The sequence below is a fragment of the Podarcis filfolensis genome, assembly GCF_964270895.1.
Source record: "Podarcis filfolensis genome assembly, chromosome: 14".
NCBI lineage: Eukaryota > Metazoa > Chordata > Lepidosauria > Squamata > Lacertidae > Podarcis > Podarcis filfolensis.
The window spans coordinates 13,919,222-13,944,819 of NC_139616.1; the positions used below are offsets into that span (position 1 = coordinate 13,919,222).

General features: G+C 42.7%; 2 protein-coding genes across 3 annotated transcripts in view; one reads left to right on the forward strand and one right to left on the reverse strand.

The window, feature by feature from the left end:
• SQOR (sulfide quinone oxidoreductase) overlaps positions 1–12,353 on the forward strand; it is a 30,377-nt gene extending 18,024 nt beyond the window's left edge. For both annotated transcript variants that reach the window (XM_083586810.1, XM_083586811.1), the window contains exons 5-10: positions 906–1,100; positions 2,721–2,930; positions 5,289–5,472; positions 7,404–7,471; positions 10,065–10,243; positions 12,176–12,353. In XM_083586810.1, the coding sequence (XP_083442936.1) occupies positions 906–1,100; positions 2,721–2,930; positions 5,289–5,472; positions 7,404–7,471; positions 10,065–10,243; positions 12,176–12,233 (894 nt within the window). In that variant the 3' untranslated portion in view covers positions 12,234–12,353. The remainder of the gene's footprint in view (positions 1–905; positions 1,101–2,720; positions 2,931–5,288; positions 5,473–7,403; positions 7,472–10,064; positions 10,244–12,175) is intronic.
• Positions 12,354–14,692: 2,339 nt separating this feature from the next.
• On the reverse strand, positions 14,693–25,532 carry LOC310749707 (nicotinamide riboside kinase 2-like). Its single transcript, XM_083587076.1, has 8 exons — positions 25,148–25,532; positions 21,994–22,084; positions 19,566–19,611; positions 19,228–19,408; positions 17,095–17,166; positions 16,796–16,902; positions 15,210–15,292; positions 14,693–14,900 (listed from the first exon to the last, which is right to left on the reverse strand). Exons 1-8 carry the CDS (start codon positions 25,171–25,173, stop codon positions 14,895–14,897), a joined length of 612 nt encoding a protein of 203 aa, XP_083443202.1. The 5' UTR covers positions 25,174–25,532; the 3' UTR covers positions 14,693–14,894.
• Positions 25,533–25,598: the final 66 nt, after the last annotated feature.

The following is a 25,598-nucleotide window of genomic DNA, read 5'->3' on the forward strand; positions in this document are numbered from 1 at the left end:
GTAAGGTTGTTCCATTCAGTTCTGTTGATGGTTTCAGTTACCTTCTGCCAAAAATCTATCAATATAGGACAGTGAAAAAACATGTTTTAGAGAAGCATTATCCCTATTGCATCTCCAACGCATGTGCAGTTTTTACCAAATTATGACCCCATAGCCTTTCATACATTCAGGGAGGCATCAGTAATTTGAGGAACAGTTAATATCCAAGACAGGAGCCTGCGACCCTCCAGATGTTATTGGATTGCAACTCCTATTGCCTCTAGTTAAAAGATGCCCAACGCCCCAATGAATGATGGGAGTTGTGGTTTAGCAACATCTAGAGAGCTGGAGGTTACTCACTGCTTGCATATACCAACCAGGAGACTCCATGTGATATATTACACAATAATATGCCTTGTTGTTTATGTGAAGACTTGATCTGAATATTTTACCAGTTACAGTGGTACCTTGGTTTACAAATTTAATCCGTTCCGGAAATCCATTCTTAAACCAAAGCGTTCTTAAACCAAGACGTACTTTCCCATAGCAATGGGGTACTCAATTTACAAATGGAACACACTCAACAGGAAGCGAAACATGTTCTTATTCCAAGGCAAAGTTCACAAACCAAAACACCTCCTTCCGGGTTTGCAGCGATCTTAATCCAAGTCGTTCATAAACTAAGCTGTTCTTCAACCAAGGTACCACTGTACTGAATCAAGATAAATGCTGATGTAATAGCTCTGAGCATGATCTCGGTCCCAAGAAAATCTATAGGAATTGCGTTACTATGTTACAGAGGTTGGCACTTTCCTCCCATACTCAACGGGTTTAATAACGTACCTGGAAAGAAGCCACTCTCAATTTGCATTTCCCACGCGCCTGGCACAATTAAATATTACGCAGCTAATTTTGTTTTGTTGTAGATCAAGGGCTTGCCCGAAGCTTTCAGCACTCCTAAAATAGGCTCCAATTATTCCGTTCACACTGTGGAGAAAACTTGGAAGGCTCTGCAAGATTTCCAGGGAGGAAATGCCATCTTCACTTTTCCAAACACACCCGTGAAATGTGCCGGAGCGCCGCAAAAGATCATGTACTTGTCAGAGGCGTACATGAGAAAGGTATGCGCTGTCTGTTACTGGAAGCTGAGCAGACTTGATAGATCTGCGTTGTGGCTTGAGCAGATGGCAAGATTTTTGCAATGCAAAAGGGCCAGAGCTTCATCTGCACAGATATTACGCTCTTTTAAACTGCTGGGACTCTCAGCCTCTGTTCACAAAAACTTTTTAGCTATTAGGGTGGACTTCTCTCTCCTCTGCTGAGAAAAATGGTGGCAGGGGAGGTTGTCCCTTGATTATGTTATAAGAAAAAGCTGCTCCCTTTCCCTTATGGGGTATTCCAAAGCCCATATAGAGTCCTTAAGTGGGTTCCCTATCGGTAGGAGGAAATAACAGAGGCCAACCAGAGTATATTGAGAAGCAAAGCGGCTAGTAAGCCTGATCTTTATTCAAGGAACTGTTGCAACAGGGTCCCCACTCACCACATGCAGGAGGGAGGAGAACCCCAAACAATGGTGTGCAAGCCCTTATATAGACTTTTGAGATTGCACACCCTCTAGCCCAAGACCACCACCCCCCAAAAATAATCATACATACATGACAGAAGGAGGCAAAAAATTGAGTGCTGCTTCTCTCCTGTCTGCCAGGATACCTGATAATTCCCTACTTGGTTGCATTATCTGGGTAGCCTGGTCATTCCTTTGGGATGGTAAATACTTAGTTCCTGAATCTCTTACGCATATTGATAGTGCGCTCAGCTTAACAGCCTTAAATGGCCTTGGCCCAGTATACCTGAAGGAGCGTCTCCACCCCCATCTTTCAGCCCGGACACTGAGGTCCAGTGAGGTCCAGTGCCGAGGGCCTTCTGGCGGTTCCCTCATTGCGAGAAGCCAAGTTACAGGGAACCAGACAGAGGGCCTTCTCAGTAGTGGCACCCACCCTGTGGAAGGCCCTCCCTTCAGTTGTGAAGGAAATAAGCAGCTATCTTATCTTTAAGAGACATCTGAAGGCAGCCCTGTTTAGGGAAGTTTTTAATGCTGTATTGTTTTTAACACTTGATTGGAAGCCGCCCAGAGTGGCTGGGGAAACTCAGCCAGATGGGCGGGGTATAAATAAATTATTATTATTATTATTATTATTATTATTATTATTATTATTATTATTTACTTGCCAAACTGTATTTAACAAGGGAGGGTTAAGCCCCTACAGTCAAAAGACCATTGGAAAGCTTTTTCCCATTTCCTTCCTCCTTGCAGAGAAATATTTGAGGTCAGTTTGGGAGAGTCAAAATGGCTTCAGGATTGTTCTCCTGTACTATTTCAGACAGGTGGTTGATATACTTATGTATGCGTTTGCCTTGTACATTTATTTTGTATTTTAGACCTTGGAATTCTTATAGCAATTACGTTGATTCATTAATCACATTTTTTTCCAGCTGTGTCTGCATATATTTGCAAAGGACTAAAGCAATTGTTTTGAAGAAAGGCTTGCACTTTGCTTTGTAGATGGTGTGTGTGCAATAGTGCAATGTTGAATTCCACCCTTTCCCAAAAAAAGTTGTACTAAATTATGTTGGATTTTTTTTGGTGGGTGTTGTAAAAAATAGCATTCTGTCTCCTGCTTCTGGTTTGCCACTCATAACTATGGATTTGAACCATTACTTTTGAATTATCCTCTTGGTAGACTGGGAAACGACCGAAAGCCAAAATAATCTTCAATACTGCCCTTGGAGTGATTTTTGGTGTTCAGAAGTATGCCGATGCTCTGCTAGAGATTATCAAATCGAGGGACATTACAGTCAACTACAAATACAACCTTGTTGAAGTTCGAGCTGATAAACAGGAAGCGGTCTTTGAGAACTTGGACAAAAGTGGGGAGACGGAGGTCTATCAGGTCAGCAAAATGAGATTTTTTCAGGTGCATCTATGTACAAAGCAAATTACTGTGACTATCGTGATTTTCCTGTTTGTGACCTGGATTGGTTTCCTGTTTGTTAGAAAAGGCAAGAAATAGTAAATCAAAATGTTGATCGAAGTATGTGATGTGAGAAGGTGAAAATGGTTGATACAGTGAAGAAGTGGGGGGAAAACTTTATAAGGACATTATCTTAATAATAATAATAATAATTGCAACAACAACAAATATTATTCATTCCCCACCCATCTGGTCGGATTCCCCAGCCACTCTGGGTGGCTCCCAACAGAATATTAAAAACACGACAATCATCTCTGGGAATTCCTTTTTTCTTTTTCTTTTTTGAATTAATTTTTATTGATATGACAAAATAAATCACACAATTAATCTTTTTTTAAAAAAACATCTTAAACTAAAACAAGATTCCTCTGAATCCTGAGATTTCCTTCCTCCCCTCCACAGATATATAATCTTAATCCACCGCATATTAATATTTCCTTCAAATTACGGTTCTCCAAAATATCCAAAGTCTTTATATAACATTGCAAGAGTTATTCAAAGCCTGCCAAAGAGTTCAAGCGTTTCCAGTGTTCTTTTAAATATGATCTATATTTGTCCCATTCTCTGTTGAAGTTTTGATCCGCCTGATTTCTGATTTTCAAAGTCAATCTACTCCAATAATTTCATCGACCAGTCCGCTTTTGTCGGCATCTTATTCTCTTTTCTTATTTCTCTTTTTCTGGGCAAGCAACATCCTTGCAGCTGTAGTCGCATAAATGCATCTTAGCAAGGGAAATTTCTCTCTCTCTCTCTCTCATGCTAATCTATAGTATCAGATATTGAAATTGAAATACTTTATTGTCACTTGTACAACTTGTATACAGTGAGATTACACGAGCACCCCCAACTCAGCTCTCTTAATTCCCCTCATTCACTGACGCACACCCACCAAACCCGAAAGCCAGTTGCCCTGTTGTTATCTTTTCCTTCAGCAGCCTAACAGCCCACAGATAGAAGCTGTTCTTTACCCTGTTGGTGCGACTAATCCTGCTTCTATATCTTCTGCCTGAGGGCAGGAGATCAAGAAAGTGCCGGCCAGGGTGTGAATCATCCCTGAGAATTTTCCTCACTCTCCTGAGGCAACGTTCTTCCGTGATGTCATCCAGTGGATTCACTGGACAGCCCATAATATCTTGTGCTGTTTAATATACAGTTGTGCTTGAACTCAGGGCCGCATTTAGGTTTGATGAGGCCCTAAGCTACTGAAGGTAATGGGGTCCTTTATATGTCGAGCTGTCCTTTGACAAACAACAAATAGTCACTGTTTTTTGTGTTGAATATATGCTATATGGTGATTTATGGAAATAATAGGTATCTCAAGCCATTTGCACAAGTTGTCATGCAACCAGTCCATGCAGAATGTAGGCACCCTGTATATAGAAATGAGCAAACCAGTGATATTTTAGGGAGCAGACTAGCAGGCCGGGCCCATGACTTACATCCTAGGAGCCCACACAACACAAAACACTGTTGCTGTATGAAGGTTTTATTTTATTTGTTTTTTATCTTATATTTTGGAAATGTACATCCGGTGGTTTTTTCCCTTTAAATTTTTTGGGGGCCCCCAAGAGAGTGGGACCCTAAGCTACAGCTTGTTTAGCTTACCGTATTTTTCGCCCTATAGGACGCTCCGTCCCATAGGATGCACCTACTTTTGGGGGGGGAAATAAAGGAAATTTCTTTTCCCTTTATTTCCCCCCCAAAACCAGGTCGGGGAACAGTGGGATGGCGGTGCTGCGCCTCCCCGCTGTCCCCTGAGCTTGTGGGGCTGGCCGATGTCTGCCCGGCGCGAGGGGCGCTCTGCTTCAGGGCGCCCTACGTGCCGGGCGGCAGGCTGCGGACACCTGCGCGAAGCACGGGGCGTCCTCCAAAGGGTGCCCCGTGCTCCACGCTGCAGGCTGCCGCCCGCAAGCCGTGCGCGCCCGGGGGGATCTCCCCCAGGCGCGCAAGGCTTGCCGACACCTGCGCGAAGCACGGGGCGTCCTTCGGAGGGCGCCCCGTGCCCCGCGCTGCAGGCTGCCACCCGCAAGCCTTGCGCGCCTGGGGGAACTCCCCCCGGGCGTGCAAGGCTTGCAGATAGCTTCCTGGAGCCTGGAGAGCGAGAGGTGTCGGTGCGCTCGCTCTCCAGGCTTCAGCGAAAGCCTGCATTTGCCCCATAGGACGCACACACATTTCCCCTTCATTTTTGGAGGGGAAAAAGTGCGTCCTATAGGGCGAAAAATACGGTATATGTAAATCCAACACTGCTTGAACTCCTTTCTCTTTCTCTGGATGCAGTACGAAATGCTTCATGTCACACCCCCCATGGGACCCCAAAACGTACTTCTGAACAGTCCGGTCTCAGATGCAGGGGGCTGGGTCGATGTAGACAAGGAGACATTGCAACACAAGAAATACCCAAATGTGTTTGGGATCGGAGACTGCACTAACCTCCCCACTTCAAAGACGGCTGCAGCTGTAGGTAAGAGTGGCTTTTGCAATTAACTGATTCAATGTTAATTCAATGTTAGGGACGCGGGTGGCGCTATGGTCTAAACCATTGAGCCTAGGGCTTGCCGATCGGAAGGTCGGCGGTTCAAATCCCTGCGACGGGGTGAGCTCCCCTTGCTCGGTCCCTGCTCATGCCAGCCTAGCAATTTGAAAGCACGCCAGTGCAAGTAGATAAATAGGTACCGCTCCGGCGGGAAGGTAAACGGCGTTTCCATGCGCTGCTCTGGTTTCGCCAGAAGCGGCTTAGTCATGCTGGCCACATGACCCGGAAGCTGTCTGCGGATAAACGCCGGCTCCCTCATCCAGTAAAGCGAGATGAGCGCCGCAACCCTAGAGTTGTTTGCGAGTGGACTTAACTGTCAGAAGAAGAAGAAGAAGAAGAAGAGTTTGAATTTGATATCCTGCTTTATCACTACGCTAAGGAGTCTCAAAGCGGCTAACATTCTCCTTTCCCTTCCTCCCCCACAACAAACACTCTGAGATGAGTGAGGCTGGGAGACTTCAAAAAAGTGTGCCTGGCCCAAGGTCACCCAGCAGCTGCATGTGGAGGAGCGGAGACACAAACCCGGTTCACCAGATTACGAGTCTACCGCTCTTAACCACTACACCACACTGGCTCAGCGGTCCTTTACCTTTTTTTCTTAATTCTGTGTTAACATAAATACTACATTTAATTCTTATTTAATGTAGCCTTTTTCGCTCTCTTTGCAACCCCTTTTGATATCTGAAGAAAAGCAGTATACAAATACCTGAAATAAATAATAATAGATGCTTGCTGCAAATCTGGCCTTAAACACTGAGTCTTAAGCTTCCTATACTGAAAGAAGCCTTTTATGGATCTGATGTCAGAAAGATCAGAAATAGGATTTTTAAAAAAAAGTTTATTTGACTGACCAAGGGTGCATCTACACACAGGAAAAAAACGCTATTAAAATTAAATCGTTATAACAAAAGGGAAAAAACGCTATGGAAAAATCACACAGAAATTCTTTTGCTCTCTGGCGCCATCTGGTGTTGCATGTTCATAACGCATTCAAAATACTGTTTTTTGACTAATGTAGCTGAGTTAGAATAGATTTAGTCCCTGAGCCTGAGGTTTCCCATACTTGTTCTACTCCAGCCCAATTTTTTCAAGGCCTCAGATATCAGCCTTTCCAGCCTTTGTATCTGAAGCTCCAGTTTTGTTAAACTAGAGATACCAGGGATTAGATCTCAGACCAATTCAGCCAGCTAGCCCTGGGGATTATCTAATTGATTTTTTATTTTTATTGTTATTCATGTTTTTACACTGTATTTTATGCTGCTTTTATAATTAAATGTTTTAAAAGTGTTTTAAATTTGTTGTTAGCTGCCCTGAGCCCGGTTTTTGAACCAGGAAGGGTGGGGTATAAATAAAAATTTATTATTATTATTATTATTATTATTATTATTATTATTATTATTTCTTCAGGTCTTCTCTGCTCTGCTCCTGAGCTACACAACTGCTCTCTCTAATCTGCCCTATTATAAGCAAGCATTGGTCTTTAGTTAGTCATGCCTTAGAACGAATTAATAGGACTTATTTACAACCAATTTTAGCTAGACCAGGGTCCATCTATTTTATCACTGACTAAATTATGGTACAAATTAGTGGATATTCTAACAGAGGAAGCTGTGTTGGTCTGTTTGGAAATTGAGACAGAAAAAGAAATTGCAACCCAGCATCAATTAAAAACTTTGGCAATTAAGTGGTCTATGAGTAGCTTAAATAATAATAAATAAAAACAATAAGAGGAATACGCTGAGAAATGTTTCAAGGGGTAGCACTTAAAAATAGAATTTTATTTTTAGACTCTAGTGTTCCTATTTCGGGAAGAAAAACGTTGCGGCACTAATGTAAACAAACCATTATCTCTTCTGTAGCTGGCCAGTCTGGTGTGCTTGATAAAACCATTTCTTGCGTAATGAAGGGCAAGTCTCCAGCTAAAAAGGTAAGCTGGTTAATTCAATTAATTGGTCATTAAGTGAGTAGTATTAGCACTTCGAATCAAGAATTATGTTTTTAATAACGATCCCATGGGTAATGACTTAATTTTTGTAACATATTTTGAGGCAGTATTCTTTAACTTATTAAAGATTGGAAAGGTTCTCGCCCAAATTCAAAACGCCTTGTTAACAGGTCATCCTCAAGCATTGTGTGGGCAGGGATATTTAAGTTGCATTAAAAAAAAAATGATGCAAAAAGCTGCTCCTACAGTTGTCAGGGACAGACAGTCACCAGTGCATAACCCCAGTGTTCTAAAGTTTGCGCTAGTTATATTTCAAAAAATAAAAACCAGGACACCCCAAAAGTTGTTGAGGTTTTTAAAGGAAGCCCCCAAAATTGTTGACCTTTTTCAGCAAAAGCTAAAAGAATTTTTGTGGCATTTTGGGTATGATTTCACCCCCGTTGCCAGTTTTCAATGATATTTGCCTGATTTATGAAAAATAATCTAAGACGCCATTTTCAGAGGTGAATTCCAGGACATATCCTGAAAAATCAGGACGTAGGGCAGCCCCACTCTTAATAATGTGGGTCCAGAATATTTTAAGGACCGCCTAATCTCTTATATCCCTGCCCTATCACAGAGTTCTTTGGCAAAAGCACAGCTAATACCCACCAGGATCTGTACAATGAGTATTGTGGGCCCAATATTTTGGAGTTCCCTTCCAATTCAGGTCAGACTGAACTTTCAGTGCCAACTGAAGACTTTTTAAGAAAAAACCCAGCAAGCATTTTAATTATAGCTTGATTTTATATTTTCAAATTATTATTATTTTACCTTTGTAAACCAGTTAAGAGACTATTGAGAGATAAGTGGTATATAAATGGTTTTAAGAAAATCTCTCTCTCTCCATGTATCTGGCCACACGAGTATTGGCAAATGATATTTCCTAGTAATATGGTGTGAGGAGCCCCCAATTAGGAGCATTAAATTAATCCATTTAATTAAAACAAGGTTCCATTCTTCTGCTGCTCTGCTATCATGGCCCAACTGCATTTCGTAAACACCACTCCAGATTTATTTATTTATTCATTCATTCATTCATACTGGCAATACAAGAACAGGTATAATTTGTGCCTATGCTTTTCATAAGGTTGGATTCTTGCATTTTCTGGAAAAATAACATCCCAACAATTTTATAATATGCTAAACTCTCGCAAATTTATTTATGGGTTTTTCTGCAATCTTAATTGTTTAATACTGCTAACATACAACAGCAGGCAAGAGAACTTCCACATTGCCATTATATCCCTGCTTTTGGACGTAAGCCAAGCCGATAGAAAAAGACAAAACATCATAATTAGAACTGCATACTGGGGAGGTATACTCTCTCTTTGCATCTTTATTTTAAATTTTATTTTGACAAATTAATAGTAATAAATAAATAAGAATAAAAATGTGCATCCCACTACTGAGACCATTCCATTGTAACTAAGCAACCTCCCCAAATTTCAACACCTCTTGCAGTGGTTTGACCCCTTTCCATTTTAACAGTACAAATTCTACAAACACCCTCCATATCTCCTCAAAATAATTTCTACTGAATATTCTGTTTTGCCTTAATGCCACATGTTAATTTATCATTAACAGCTATATCCCACACCTCTTTATACCATACTTCCATTCTATATTCTGCTTGCCCCTTCAACTTCTTCGCTATAATAATTCGTGCAGCTGTCAATAAATTTGTGAACAAGTCCTTCCTAGCCTGTGAACCTTCCACCCCATCATAAATTGATAATAATGCTACTTCTGGACTTTTGGTCAGCTTTAACCCAGTGGTTTCTGTTATCTCCTTAAACACCCTTTGCCCCCCAAAATTGTACGTTTACACCCCCACCACATGTGAACATAATTCCTTGTTTCCTGGCATCCCCTCCAGCATAACACCGAATATTCCTTGTTTATTTGATTTAATCTGACTACATTAAGTACCATCTCCAAACTAATTTTTAATAATTTATATACCATGTTGTATGAAAGAGGTAAAGAGATAGAATTACACAAAGGCTATTAGTCATACCTTGGTTTTCAAACAGCCCGGGTCTTGAACGTTTTGGCTCCCAAACACCCCAGACCCGGAAGTGAGTGTTCGGTTCTTTTGGAAGCCAAGCGTCCAACGGGGTTTTCAATTGGCTGCAGGAGCTTCTTTGGTTTTCGAACATTTCGGAAGTCGAACAAACTTCTGGAACAGATTCCGTTCGACTTCCAAGGTACCACTGTATTTTACATAAGCCAGGCATGTCCAAGTCCGTTTGGGGGGCTAATCTGGCCTGTTAGCCAGTTTAATCTGGCCCCTGTGGCAGTTTATGTCCTGAGGTAAAATCCTTTAAAAAGCTCAACAGCTTCAATCCTAAAAAAAGGTTAAAAACTTAGGTCAGCCCTCACGGCCCTTCACTTCATCGAATCTGGCCCTTGACATAAGCAGACTGGAGGGATCCTTCGGGGGTTGGGGAAACCTGAGAAATTGTTTTGCAATATTCAAGTGAAGTTTATTTGGTTCCATTATGTAAAATGTACACCACAAAATCTTTTATAGTATGATGGATACACATCCTGTCCCCTGGTAACCAACTACAACCGTGCGATCCTGGCAGAATTTGATTACAGCGCGCAGCCTTTAGAAACGTTTCCTTTTGACCAGAGCAAGGAGCGGCTGACAAGTTTTCACATGAAAGCTGATCTCATGCCATTCCTTTACTGGCATGGGCTATTGAAGTAAGTATCCCTTGTGTCTATAAGCCAAACTAACTTGCGCGGGTTTTGGAAAAATTGACCGACGTAAAATGCATGGGCACTTTTTGCGGCACAGGTTTGTGCAGTGCAGCAAACCAGGTGCACATTTCTTAACTGCACAGGTAGGTTTTCGTCTGAACGGTGAATGTCTAAAATAAAAGCCATTTGGACCGTCATAGAGAAAATTTAACATCTTATATTGGGGGAGGAATTAAAGATGCAGTTATGTGTTTCAAAGACGCTTTGATAGAGGGAAGTTCTATATGTGCTATCAGTTTAATGCCGAAGTACACAAAACAAGCAAAAGGGACGCGGGTGGCGCTGTGGGTTAAACCAGAGCCTAGGACTTGCTGATCAGGTCGGCGGTTCGAATCCCCATGACGGGGTGAGCTCCTGTTGCTCGGTCCCAGCTCCTGCCAACCTAGCAGTTCGAAAGCACTCAAAGTGCAAATAGATAAATAGGTACCGCTCCAGCGGGAAGGTAAACGGTGTTTCCGTGCGCTGCTCTGGTTCGCCAGAAGCGGCTTAGTCATGCTGGCCACATGACCCGGAAGCTGTCTGCGGACAAATGCTGGCTCCCTCGGCCAATAAAGCGAGATGAGCGCCCCAACCCCAGAGTCGGCCACGACTGGACCTAATGGTCAGGGGTCCCTTTACCTTTACTTTACACCAAACAAGCACTTTAAATTAAAAAAAAGTTTAGCAATCTGCTGTTCCAAATGGTTTGACGCAGCTTTCGACTTACATAGCTGCAGAGAGGGAAACTTGACTTGCCAAGTTCATTTTTCAGAGGGATAGCTTTAACTGCAGACCTAACACCTGGGTTGGCCATAGTGAGGCTGGACACAGCCATCGCCCCAATTTTAGGGTCTCAAGAGTCTGCTGGATCACACCAGTGCCCTCATCTTGTCCAGAATCTGGACAACTTGCTGCCCATGGCAAGCCCACAAGCAGAACCACCTCCTAGAAGCTGCCATTTCCAGCAGTTAAGTATTCAGATCCTCCATCAATTTGTTTTATCCTCTTTGAAAGAGATCCAAGTTGGAGGCCGTCAAGGCAGGGAAGAATGGCCCTTTACTGAGCCATCTCTCAGGCTGGTGCAGCAAAGATGCCCAGATCAGGCCCATTGCTGTCAAAGGACAGCAACTTTCGTGCCAGCCCCAGAACACCCCAATTTCAGGGGCTTCTGCCTGCCTGTTTGGGTGGGTACACCCAGTGGCACTCCCTGACAGTGGAGCTCAACTGTTGACAGAACCAGGCAGAATTGAGCAGAGACAGCTGCACTCTATCCAAAACTCCTTCCGCACTGCGATTCAGGGGTTTGGATTGCTCTGTTACAGTTCAGCAGCTTGCAGCTCCATTTGTAACTAAATTTGACTTGCAATTATTATTGGGGTAAAGTGTACTTTTAATATACCAGACAGGATAACTCTATAGTAAACAAAGTTATACGTACAGTCGTACCTTGGAAGTTGAACGGAATCTGTTCCAGAAGTCCACTCAACTTCCAAAACCTTCGGAAACCAAAGTGTAGCTTCTGATTGGCTGCAGGCAGCTCCTGCAGCCAACCTAAAGTGTTTTTGATGGGTAATGTGTATTTAAAAACAAACACAGGTATTAAGTGTCTCCCCCCCCCCCCATTTTTTAAAAAAACACAATTTTTTCCCTTGCTTTCCAAATTTTACATCTCAGATTGAACATGAGCTATATGAACAAGTCATCACTGCAGCAAATAGCAACCATTTCAATTTATATTCTGTCATGCCAGTTACATAACTTATGCAAATGTGAGAAGGGAATCTTGATTGTAAGGAAAGCACCAACATTAAATACAAAAGGTTTTTTTGGTGAATAGGATGATGAAGCTTAAAGTGGTCTTTATCCCAGTTCTAACCCTTGAAATATTTCTTCTAGGGGATACTGGGGAGGTCCAGCTCCGATACGAAAGCTGCTACACCTAGGGTTGAAGTAGCCGCCAGTCCTTTTGTACCTGCTACGAACCACAAAAGTACGACCACAGCTTAAAAAGGTATACAGCAAGATATAGAAAGATGTCCTGTGCTTTATATCAATAAAAGTTTCTAAGCAGAGACTAGAGCTTCAGACTCATAAATACTTGGATTTTATGTATTATTTTTTAAAGCAAATAAACTTGGTACTTTTCAATGTCTTTGTAGGCCCCGAATCTACATTTTAAAGAAAACTTTATCCAGCTAGTAAATGCACCATCCAGCATAGTGTAGCAACAGCTGCATTTTTAGCTGTTGACTTTCTATTTTGAGTCTACCCATGAGATAATATACTGAGTTGTGTTAGCTTATGTATGTGTTCTCTTCCCAGCTTTAACAGCTGGTGTAGTGGCTAACCGTTGACCTTGAATGATCCCAGTTCAAGAGTGTTGCAAGTCTGTAATACAGAGATAATAGCCTACCTTACAAACCTGTCAGAAGGGCTACAGGGAAAATTCAGAAAGCGTTCTATAAAATGTCGTGTCAATCGTTACAATTGTACCAACTCCTTATCAGCAAGTGTCTCCTTACATAGAACTTATCTTTGTAACAAATATGGAACATTCTGCCCTTGTTCAGTGAAAACCAGGCTTTATTTTGTGGCCTTTTCTATCAGTACTGCCAATATCTGCATTGTTAAGCGTATTGTATCACACTGCTTAAGTCAATATTCCCTAGATAGCAGCCAAGTAAGTGGGAACTGTCTCAACTCCCTGTTTCCTGTGATTTGTCAGCAATTGCAGAATTTTTTTCTGTTGGGGAGGAGTCATGGCTCAATAGGATTGATCCTATGTTTTGTAGGCAGTGTCCCAGGTGCAATCTCTAATTCGAAGAATGAGTTGGGTGGTGTAAAACACCTTTTTGCCTGGAAAGCAGTTGCCAGTAGGCCATACTAAGCTAGAGAAGCTCTGGGGTGGCCAGGAGCACATTTGCCAGCCAGGACCGCATTTGCTGTTTGCCAGCTGCACCCATTTCCTTGAGATACCCAATTTGATCAGTGACACACACTTTAGATTATTGTAACATGCTGTAACTAAACAGGATATATGTGCAGCTGCCTTTGAAAAGTGCTCGGAAACTTCAACGGGTTCAAATAATTGCAGCCAGATTGTTGACTAGGGCTGGTTATAGGGCGCATACGACTCCCTTGTTAATAATTAACAATTTTATTATTTGTATGCTGTCCATCTGACTGGGTTGCCCCAGCCACTCTGGGCGGCTCCCAACAAAATACTAAACATGAAATAAAACATCAACCATTAAAAACTTCCCTCAACAGAACTGCCTTCAGATGTCTTCTAAAAGTCAAATACCGTATTTTTTGCTCTATAGGACGCACCTTGTTTTAGAGGGGGAGAACAAGAAAAAAAAATTCTCCCCCTCTCTGCTCAGCGCCCCTTCAGCGAAGCGGCAGGAGAAACGGAGCCCCTTCCTTTTCTCCTCCCGCTTGGCTGAAGGGGCACTGTGCAGCTCTCCCTCTCTGAAGCCAGGAATCTTGCTCTCCTGGCTTCACCGAAAGGAACATGAAGCCTGCGCAGCACAGCGGGAACTCGCGCTGTGCTCCAAAGGCTTCAGGTGGCTATCCCTGAAGCCTGGAAAGCGAGAGGGGTCAGTGCGCAACGACCCCTCTCGCTCTCCAGGCTTCAGCGAAAGCAACGCGAAACCTCCGGAGCGCGGAGGGAGGGCTCCCTCTGCGCTTCGGAGGCTTCGCATTGCTATCGCTGAAGCCAAGGAGCCTGCATTCGCTCCATAGGATGCACACACATTTCCCCTTAATTTTTGGAGGGGAAAAAGTGCATCCTATAGAGTAAAAAATACGGTAGTTGTTTGACATCTGATGAGACGGCATTCCACAATTGCTCCACTAGCTACCTGTCTTTCCAGGTGCAATTCAAAGTGCTGTTAACCTATTAAGCCCTATATGGCTTAGATCCAAACTATCTGAAAGACCATATTCCCTCATATGAACCTGCCTGGGTTTTGAACTCTTCAGGAGAGTTCATTCCCAGATTTTGGAACGCCCTCCCTAGAGAAACTAGACTGGCTCCCTTCGTTGTCCTGCTGGCATGAAGACTTTTGTGTTCCAACAGGCTTTTGGGAACTGACTGCTTTTAATGAAAGGACTGGTGCTGTGCTGTTTCTATTGTAATTATTTGCATGGTTTTAACAGATTATAGTTTTAATTATATCAGTGTTTAATTGTTCTTTAATTATTGCTTACTATTTTAGTGGTTCTTATTTTTAGCTGTAAGCCACATTGAGAAAAAGGTGGGTTATAAATAATAATAGACAAGGCAGTCTGACCAGGTATTAGAAAGCATCCTGTACTATTGACAATATAATTTGCACAATACAACCTCTAGGATTCCTATGCAAATATAGATAGCGTTAATAAAAAAAGCACAAAATAAATCTCAAAAGCTTTGAAGGTGGTAAATGCTTTTTAATCAAGGCCACATTTTAGAGACTTATGTCAGCAAGAAAAATGTATTTATTAACAGCAAAGGGAAAAAAATCTTCATAGAAGTTGGAACTTTACTGCCAAGCCAGGCATATGTAGGAGAGAAAAAAATAAGTTACTGAACAAGTGTCTTCTACTTCACAAGAATCCTCCAACCACTTGTCTATCTCTGTAAAACATAATAAAAAAATTTCATAAACACGTTTTCCAAAAGAGGTAATTATATGCTTGTAACAGCTATATGACATGGGGTGTAGCCTTTATATAATTGCAATCATCTGAAGAAAAAAAATCAATATTTGTGAGATTTCTCACCATCAAGTACCTGTTAGCAACCCTAGGGGGTAGCCCAAATTAAAATACAGAGCATTGATGCACATGCACACAGATGTACTTTTTTGGAACTGTAATGAGTTAATCATCTTACACGGAACAATCTGCAACTCATTTTGCCCCCCTACTTAAGAACAATTCCTACCAGCAGTTCTTCTAAGCTGTTCTGAATGTGTTCATAGACTTCATTAAAGAGCTCCTCTCTTGATTTTCTTCCATCCAACTGAACTGAAATATAAAACACCACCATTTGAAGAAGGAAGCAAGCAAGCTGAAATAAGCCAGTTATTTTAAGTATTGCTATTTCTGTGTATGCCAGGCGCACAGATCTGCATATGTAATGCATTTTTAAATCTGGCCAACAAGAGTTAGGGGGAGGAGGAAAGCAGATGTTTAAGATTCACAAAGATCTTCCTGAAGAAATGCAGTTTCATTTTCATGAATATATACTGGATAATTCAAAGTTTTCAGACCATTTCAGATTCAAGATGTAACAAAATACTGGTTTGCTGTTACAATGTTTCTGATCCTAGCAACAAACCATGGCAATTCAGCAAACAGGAAATAAAGGAGAGTTCAAAGTACAGTTTGTTAACAAGCTAGGACAGTGTTTTCAGCCAGTGTGCCGTGGCACTCTGTGGTGCCTTGAATGATGGTTGGGTTGCCATGGGCAACCCTGGCCTCTGCCTCTCTTTCCTTCCCTCCTCTGATGCCCTCAATACATCTCTGCCTCCCAAAGGCTTGCACAGCTGTTTGCTGAGCTCCCTAAGCAAATGCTGCCTCTGGGGATGGATGGCCAAGGGTTGCTTCCCAGGCACCTGTGGGGCAGTATGAGGAGGCACCTCTCTTTGGGGCAAGGTGGGCAGCTCAGAGATCAGGGGCAGCAGCTGCCCAGAGGACTCCCAATGAGAGGGGAGAAGAGAGGAGGCTGAGGGAACCCTCCACAAAGGAGGGGTGAGGGGCTGCCAGCTCTGCAGGCAAGGGGTGATATAACCGGGCTCCTGAGCCCCACAGGGGTGCAACAGAAAGAATGTAGTTGGTTAAGGGAGCCATGGACCCCAAAAGGTTGAAAACCTCTGAGCTAGGATGCTGATTACAGATTACTGTAAAGTTATGTGCCTGCAGTGAGTAAAATGGTCCCCAGACAACTAAGCAAGCCCATCCAAACCACCTACCCTTTTAGCCCTCCAGATACTGAACTATAACTCTCTTCAGCCCCATCAAGAGAGATGGGAGTTGTAGCTTAGTAACATCTGGAGGGCCAAAGGTGTCCTAGCCCAAAGACAGATTTGTGAGCTTTGAGTACACTATATCCCACCCATTTTTAATTTGAAAACTTGTTCTGAATCTTGGGCCAGAAAGTTTAGTCTCCATGTGGCATGGAAGCATCCTTTGCAGCCCCAGCTGTTTGAAGCTGTGTAAAGGAGACAATCTGGGCTGCTAGAAAAGGACTACTTTGAAGTGAAGGATGGGCAGATACACAGATGTTATCAATTCAACACTGCCCTACTCAAACAGTCATATACTGAAAGTCAATTCATTATGAAGAGTTATTTAATGAGCAACAGTTGCAGCTTGAGCAAATCGATCATTTCAATAACACTAATATTTCACACTGGTAAAATCACTGTGGGAACATTGCCTTATAAAATCTTAAAATAAACTTGTAACACCTACCTCACAGAATACAATCATCTTTAAAACTGACCCCATGTCCCAATTTAAACTTACCCACATCAACATTAAGGTCTTCCATTAGCATCTTATGCTTGACATACATGGGCCAGACGTGACCGTCAAACAAACCCGGTGGATCAGGTACAGTGTAATTCCTTGAACTAAACATTTGGGGAGGAGGGACAAAAAAACACGGTTAAGTTTCAGATTGAATGTGTTTACTATCGAGCAAATTAAGAAAGTCCTTTGCTCATGCAAAGCCCATTTACTTATTCGGTCACCTCAACATGACTTTTCAGATTATCAAACAACTTGTGCTTTTTGTAGGGTGTGTGTGTGTGTGTTTGGCTTACCTTCTCCTCCTCTTGCATTCTTCATAGGGAATAGAAAGAAAATACCGGTAGTCAAATACATCAATCAAGGGCCTAAAAAGAAAAGAAAAGGTGACCTGGGTGTTTTTTTTAATACATCAAAACAAAGGAAAATCCCTCATTAATAATACCAAATGGTCTAGCGTCCTTTATCCAACAATGGGCATCAACACAATCGTTACATCCAGCAACCAGGACATTGCCTCTTACGTGGCTCATAGCCAAGAACTATTGACAGGCGTATTCCCCATGAATTGTCTAATCCCCCATTAGAGCCATTTAAGCTGCAACCATGTTCTGCAGCAGTGAATGTAATACATTAAGCTCCTTTGAAAGAATATTTTCTTTTCTGTCCCGAATGGTCTGCTCATCAAATTCATTATGTGAAATCCATAACCATGAATAATATGTCATGCCCTCTCCTGCACTGGTTGTTATAAACTGAAAAGCCCACATGCTTGGTCTTTTAACCCTTTGATATTTTATATTTCCCTTTGCTACACCTTTACAGCTCTATCATACTTTTATTAAAGACTGAGCAACGAGAAGTAGACACAATACAGTGACTCTCAACTTACCCTGGGGGGTTATGTTCAGAGGACAGCACCTATACCCAACAGTGCATATAGTCAAAACTCGCTAGGATCAACGGCAGGTAGGATTGCCAGGGGTTTCCCCATATACCTGCCTCCTCTTCTAATTATTTTTTAAACTGCCAAGTGCATAAAGCTGAATACTCACAAGTTAAACGCTTGTAAGTTGCGAATTACCTGTACTCTGAATGTGGTCACATTAAATTTCCATCAGGGCAACAATGTGTCATTTTACTTTTAATTCCTAGCATGGACCTTTATTTTCAAGGCTGCCACAAAGAGGCTTGATGATTTGATATTACTACACACTATAACAAAACATCTTTCCTGAAGAGTCAGTGCCAGTTCATATCCTTGCAGCATGCATGTGAATGTCACTGCCACAATGTGAATCATTTTACATTTATTACCATTGAAACCCATTTGCCATTTTGTTGCCTGTTCACTAAACTTGAACAAGTCCTTGAGAGAACTGGTGGGTCCATTCGACTTCCAAAACGTTCGGAAACCAAGGCGCAGCTTCCAATTGGCTGCAGGAAGCTCCTGCAGCCAATCAGAAGCCGCGTCAAACGTTCGGTTTCCAAAGAACGTTCGCAAACTGGAACACTCACTTCCGGGCTGGCGGCTTTTGGGAGCCAAAATGTTAAGACATGCAAGGTGTTCAGGATCCAAGGTACAACTGTACAATATATGACTTAAAAAATTAAGAAATGGGGCCCCAAATGCATGTTTGGGTTAAAAGTGGGTCTGGGTCTGAAAAAGGTGGAAGAGACCTGCTTTAGAGTTCTCTGTAATCAGCTTGGATTTTCACCATCTCAGACATTTTGGTGTCACATTCACAATTCTAACTATTTCACAGCTCACCCGGATAGTTAATAATAGATTAAATAATACTAGTCCCAATACGTATCCTTGGCAGACAGCACAACGTAACTCTCTGTTCTTGCTGCTTTCTGCTCTTGAACTCAAATGACCCAATAAAAGAACTGGTAATTCTAACCCATGATCATTAAGTTCACTCAGGAGATTTTGGTGAGGGAGATGATCCAAAGCAGTTTGGAAGTCCAAGTACCTTACTATAGGGATAGCTCATATTCAAGCCGCAACCAGGAATATAAATTTTAAAAATGCTTGCTAAGATTTGAGTTTCCTCATTGAAAATATGCCAACCTAGTCCTTCATTTCTGCTACTCTGCCCTGGTCAGCCCCACCAAAAGGTATTCACATTGTGAAAGAACTGCCCATCAGAACAGCAATTACCTATCATGCACCAGAACAAGTAATGGTTATGTTATCACAGTCTGCTGTTATGTGCCCATACAATCAAAAATAATCACACAACACTCATTTCATTATCAAAGACCTGCCAAGCAGCTGCTAGCAGTTATGTGATTAGATACAGACGGCTGGAACAGCTTTAGGAATATTAAGTTTTACTTACAGACAGAAGGGATCATTGAAATGTCATGACTCTATAAAGTAATCACCTAGTTAGAGCTCATTAACCGTGTGCTTCAGTTACCTGTAAGTATAAAGCAAGAATCCTTCCACGATAAGAATATGGATGGTATCATTCTCCTCTGAATCCTCTATTGCTCTAGTATCTAGTGTGTTAATGCCATGAGATCGTTCAAACTTAATTGGGTTTTTCTTCCAAGCGTTGATGGTACTCATCATGGCATCCATGTCCAAAGCACTAATAACTAAGACAAAAAAGCAGTAAGATTCATTAGATTCAAGAAAAACACATGTTATCAAAGTTATGAATTCCAAGGGACTCTACCAACTCATGCCCTATTGTGCAGTTCTAGGACTAGAATTTTTATTTTTAGTAATTGCATGGATATAAACAGAACTTACCATCATACTGTTTAAATCCATCTTCAACCTTTATCTCATCCTGGGGCTGAAACAGAATAAGAACTGTCTACAGAACTGCTGACAAATTCAACATCCATTTTAAGAAGAGCATGATGGGTAAAGAGCCCGTTGAAACTGATTTCTGGTAACTCAGTGCCCTTAAAAATGTATTACAGCTGCATTTTCAATAAATTTAAGTAGTGCAGATGGACAAGGCAGAAACAAGACACTTCACCCTTTATCTAATCACTACCACAAGCACACCTAACCTACTTTCAAAAACAGAAATGTCATCCAGAGGCCACACCAGAGGTCTTATCCACTGACTGCAGAACAACTCACAGGCATCAACCCTCCTCCCAAAGTAAATTGATATAGCAAAACAAAAACAAGGCCAAGAGGACAAAGAAGACGTAAAACATCAGGTAGGAACAGTATGAAACCCCATTAAGTTACCAAGTTGGAGAAAACAAATGTTGCTGGATATGGAGCAGTTTCACTAAGAGTGGGATGATTCTATACTCCTAGGATCAAAGTTACCAACTGAATGGTCAATGCCGGAGGCAGGGAAAAGAGAAAGAAGGGGAGGAATTTGCACACAGTGTGGGGGGAAAGGACTAGGTGGGCTAAATATGTCCAATATTACATCTGTTTAAAGTAGAGGTAATTAGATACAACTATAGGAGACCTGCATATTTGAAACCAAATTTCTCTTAATATTTAGAGTATCTAATTTTTACAGCAAAAAGAGGTGGTGTGCCAGCTCTCCATCTCTCCCTCCAGGTGTGTGCTTCTCAGCTAAGTTCCAATACTAGACATGAGCTAAGCTGTAAGATTAAGAAAGGCTATGGGGAAGTAAACAATGGACACAGGGCCCTCACTCATCGTCCCATTCAGCTGTTAGAAGTGAATACCTTGTCCCCCATTTTAAATGTATGGATCTGCTGCTGATGCTATCTAGAGTCTTATTGTAAAATTAAGAATTCAGCACCAAGGTGAACATTCTGTGCTAAAAGCAGCCAACATTTGCAATTAGGTACGGTAACACCAGCAAACCAACATGTTTCTGCATATTTTATCATGTTAGTCGTGAGAAAAACAAGCTATGCTCATCACCAAAGCCCCACTCACTAACCTCTGCAAATAGCAGGTTATTTTCTAACACATCTGCAAAACTCTCCTCAGTTATAACAGCTAGAAATCTGCCTCACCAAGGTGTGGCCAGTACAAAAATCCATTTTAGCAGGACCATTTGTATTCTAGCATTTGCAAGATGACCTCCCTTCCCTGCCCTTCAAAACATTACTATGGCTGTGGGACAAAAGGGGGAAATACCACTTTTATAAGAGATGAGCAACTTCAATAGGCATTACTTACACAAATGAGTCATAAGGTTAATAACTGGTGCCTAAGATTGCTTTTTACATCATTCTTTTTTCTTTGTGAGTCACCTATTTTAGATTGAAGCTGGCGGGGCAGGGACCGTCTTACTACTTGATTTCATTAAGCCACTTTGGGAGCCTTCTTGACTAAGAAGTAGAGTTAAAAGTACTTTAAATAAATAACGCTGGTTTTAACAGCTTACTGGACAACATATGATCAACTAGTATTAACTTCTGCATACAGGGGCCATTATTCAGCACACACAGAGGTAAGTCAGATGGCTGCCCTAGGTCACAACAGCAGTTCTGCCCATGTTATGTGGAGGTTCAGCAGTGTTTGTGCACAGGTAACGGCACAACAGAAATTTCTCAATTATTTCTCATGTAGATACAGTGGCACCTCGGGTTACAGGTGCTTCAGGTTACGTGATTTCGGGTTGCGCACCGCGTCAAACCCAAAGTACAGGAACGGGTTACTTCCGGGTTTCGGCGTTCGCGCAGAACCACTAAATTGTGCATAAGCGCTGAATCGCAACCCGCACATGCGGCGCTGTGGGTTGCGAACGTGCCTCCCACATGGATCATGTTCGCAACCCGAGGTTCCACTGTATTGACAGAAATACACAATTATGGATATTACATACTAAGACATCCTTTGTGGTTTACTTGCTGCAGCAGAAACTCTGCAGCATTCTATTACTGTTGTGGGACTGTATGGGAGATTCCAGCCATCGCTCCTTCCACAGACATCTCAGACAGAAATAGGATGTATTTTGGACTCGGCATTCAGAACACTGGGCGCTGATGGCCCTAGCACTGCCACACAGTACAACCCTCATCTTAAGAATTCAACCCATTTCCCAAAGCCACCTTATATAGAAAGGGTCAAGTGAAGTGCCCCTTACAGACAGCAAGTCTGTAATAAGTAGTCTACTTACAACAGATGCAGGTTGCAGGATTTCTTGTATTCAAAACAGGATGGGGTAGGAGGTGATGCAAGGAATGTGGAGATCATAGAAGGGTATACAAACTGAATTCTGCCTCACCTTAAAGAAGTCGTCTTGGTGCACAACACTGCAATTAGGCAGTGCCTGCATAAGTTTGTTGGTCAGGGTGGTCTTCCCTCCATTGGTGATCCTGAAATAAGAATGTGGAAGGAAGGATGGAAAATGAAAGGTGTGAATTAAATTAGAAAACATGCAGACTCCAAACACATCTGTGGGAAGCAAGAAACATCTCTGTGTGGGAAAACGTTACTAGGAGATGAGTGAACCAAAGAGATAAAGGGGAAATATGAAACTAGCTGCTAGAAAAGACAGCTGTACTTCCTGATTCTGCTTATAGTGGCTGCAAACTATGTCCTGACTACCGCCCATAAGCTTCCCTTCCCTCCCTCCCTCCCTCTCTCTCACACACACACAGTGTCTACCATTTTAAAACATCCCCAGTAAGAACAAAAACTTAAGACTCAAAGGCGTAGCCATGTCAGCTTACTGCAGCTAAACAGCAAGGCACCATTTATTGTAGCTTTGGAGACACACAATTTGCTTAGTCAGATGCATTAAGTCCTTGTTTTATCACTGCTTTTATTCATAGACAAGCCAAAGTAAAGTACTAGTTAAAGGTTTTAGGGCAGCCCAACCAGCCGCAAAGTTCAGCCTAGCTCACAGAGTTGTCAATGCAAAGTAGAACCACGTTTGTGCATGGGGAGAACCACATGCACCATTCGGCACTCGAGAGTTCTGATGGCGCAAATCACAGTCCCATCTAGGCCAGCATCCAGTCTGCCACAATGGCCAACCAGATACCTATGGGTAGCCCACAAGCAGGACATAAGCACAATAGTCCTCTCCCACTGTTGTTCTCCCAAAACTGGTATTCAGTGCTATGCTGCTTCTGTTCCTGGGGGTAGCAGACATAGGAGCCACTGTTAACTTAATCTTCTGTGAAGCTGTCTTAAGCCCTTTCCTTGAAGAAAGAAAGGGCAAGATAAAAATATAATTTTAAAAAAGCTGTGCCGTCGTCATCATCAGCGTGGGTTCTTAAGCAGCCTCCCCAACCAGACACAGAATCTAGCTTCTGACCACCCAACTGGTTTTAATGCACACATTTATTAAACAATCAATACCATACAATGCAAGATCTCCATAAAAATCAAGTAACAGAAATCACTGGGTTAAAGCTGACAAAGCCCAGAGGTAGCATTATCATCAATTTACGATGGGGTGGAAGGTTCACAGGCTAGGAAGGACTTGCTCACAAATTTATTGACAGCTGCACCAATTATTATAGCGAGGAAGTGGAACGGGCAACCAGAATATAAAAAGGAAGAATGATACAAAGAAGTGTGGGATATAGCTATTAATGATAAATTAACATGTGCCATTAAGGTAAGATGGGGAATATGCAGGAGAAATTATTCTGAGGAGATATGGAGGGTGTTTGTAGAACTTGTACTGTTAAAACGGAAAGGGGTCAAGCCATCGCAAGAGGTGTTGAAATTTTGGGAGTTTGCATAGTTAAAATGGAATGGTCTCAGTGGTGGGGTGCACATTTTTATTCTTATTTATTTATTTATGATTATTAGTTTGTCAGAATAAAAAAGTATAAAATTATTTTTTTTAAAAAGAGAGAAAATGAAACAGTTCCATGAGGCCAGCAACCAGCCCCGCCTCACACTTTTAACATCCTACACCATAACCTCAACAGCTGCTGCGGCACAGAATGGAAACTAAGCATGTGGAAGCAAGCCTCCTGCTCCAACGGCTGCCAGATTTTGCACATGGGCAGCAGGGCTGAAGGCCATCCCCAGAGGAGGGTGAAAACCATCCTGGCCCCATTCATCCAACACAAGCAGCAGCAACTGCAGCAGACTCAGCTCCTCTCTCGCTACCCCCCATCACTATCCCTACCGGAAACAATGCTCTGCTGCAACGGTGGAGGCCTGGAGGGGGAAGGTGCCCTCTAAGCCAACCTCTACTCAAATAAAAATAATATAATAAAGAAACAACAGGGAGGGAAGCCTAGCCTGGATCCTCCAAATAAGCGCCTGTACAATTCGCCACTTTGTTCTGGGTCTTTCCCTCCCATCTCACCACCTTCCCCTTTTGCCCTTGGCGCGCCTTTTCTGCCAACCTGATGGCATCGCAAGCCCCTCCCCAAAAATCTGTTTTAAAGACCGCCTTAGTTTTCAAAAGAAGTGTTTCACAATTATAACGTTTTATATTATTTTATGCAACCCGTTGCTGCTGCTTGTTTTTAAATCAGCCAGTTACGTAAACGAAATTTATTTGTTGGGGTCAATCATAATACAAATGAGAGCAAGCATTGAATAAGTTAAAAAATAAAAATTCAGCCCCCTCTTCTTTCTCTCCCCAATCCCCTAGAAACAAACGTTCAAAACTGAACCGCTCTGGGAGAAACAAGCCATCTGAATAGAGGAGATAATTAATAATAATAATAATAGCAGCAGCATGGCGAATATATGCCGATCCAAAGCCATGCGCCCCTGTCCCCTCTTGATAAAAACAGTAATAATTATAACAAAGTAATAATTATAATAAAGCAAAAACAAATGAAAAAAATAAAAATAGCAGCAGCAGCATGGCGAATATATGTCGGTCCAAAGCCATGAGCCCCCGTCCCCGCTTGACAGTAATAGTAATAATTATAATAAAATTAAAAATAAAAGCGAGTGAAAATAAAATAGAGCAGCAGCAGCATGGCGAATATATGTCGGTCCAAAGCCATGAGCCCCCGTCCCCGCTTGATAGTAATAATTATAATAAAAATAAGTGAATATAAAATAAAATGAGCAGCAGCTGTAGCAGCAGCATGGCGAATATATGTCGGTCCAAAGCCATGAGCCCCCGTCCCCGCTTGATAGTAATAATTATAATAAAAATAAGAGCAAGTGAATATAAAATAAAATGAGCAGCAGCATGGCGAATATATGTCGGTCCAAAGCCATGAGTCCTGTCTCCGCTTGATAATAACAGTAATAATTATAATAAAAGTAATAATTGTAATAAAATAAAAAATAAAAGCAAGTGAAAATAAAATAAAAAGAGCAGCAGCAGCAGCATGGCGAATATATGTCGGTCCAGAGCCATGCGCCCCCGCGGCCGCCCCCGCCCGCTCGGCTCCCGCGCGCGCCTTCCTCGCTCGCGCCCGCGCCCCACGCGCCAAAACCCTCCTCACCCGCCAATGCCGACGATGACTTTCATGCTGGTGATGCTGCTGCTGCGCGCGAGGCCCGGAGGCGTCGGCGGCGTCGGCTTCCCTCACAGTCGGTCCCTTCCGAGGCTAGAGGAGGAGGAGGAGGACGAGGAGGACAGAGAAGGGGGAAGAGAGGAACCACGAACGTCAGCTCCCGAGGGGCGCCATTATCTCCGGGAAACGGCGGCAAGAGCGAGAGCCGTCCGCGCCGCGGCGAAGCGCTCGCCGAAAAGAAGAGCCAGCTAACGGCTGCGCGCGCCTCTCGCCTCTCCGCCGAGGCGACGCGCGCGCTCATTGGGCGGGAAGGGGCGCCGCAGCCAACCAGCGGGCCCGGAGCGCCGGCGGAATGTCCGCGCTGTCCAACCCGGGGGCAGAAATGAAGGCGGGTTCGATTCCCATTGGCCAATCGCTGGCTGGCCCTCGGTCCCCGCCT

What these genes read in the sequence shown, in the direction of transcription:
- LOC310749707 (XM_083587076.1), bottom strand. Translation starts at nt 25,173, where the DNA reads ATGAAAGTCATCGTCGGCATTGGCGG. An exon ending in GTCATCGTCGGCATTGGCGG is followed by an intron (nt 22,085 to 25,147) that starts GTGAGGAGGGTT and finishes TTCTTATTTCAG; the next exon opens with GATCACCAATGGAGGGAAGA. An exon ending in TGGATTTAAACAGTATGATG is followed by an intron (nt 19,409 to 19,565) that starts GTAAGTTCTGTT and finishes TTTTTGTCTTAG; the next exon opens with TTATTAGTGCTTTGGACATG.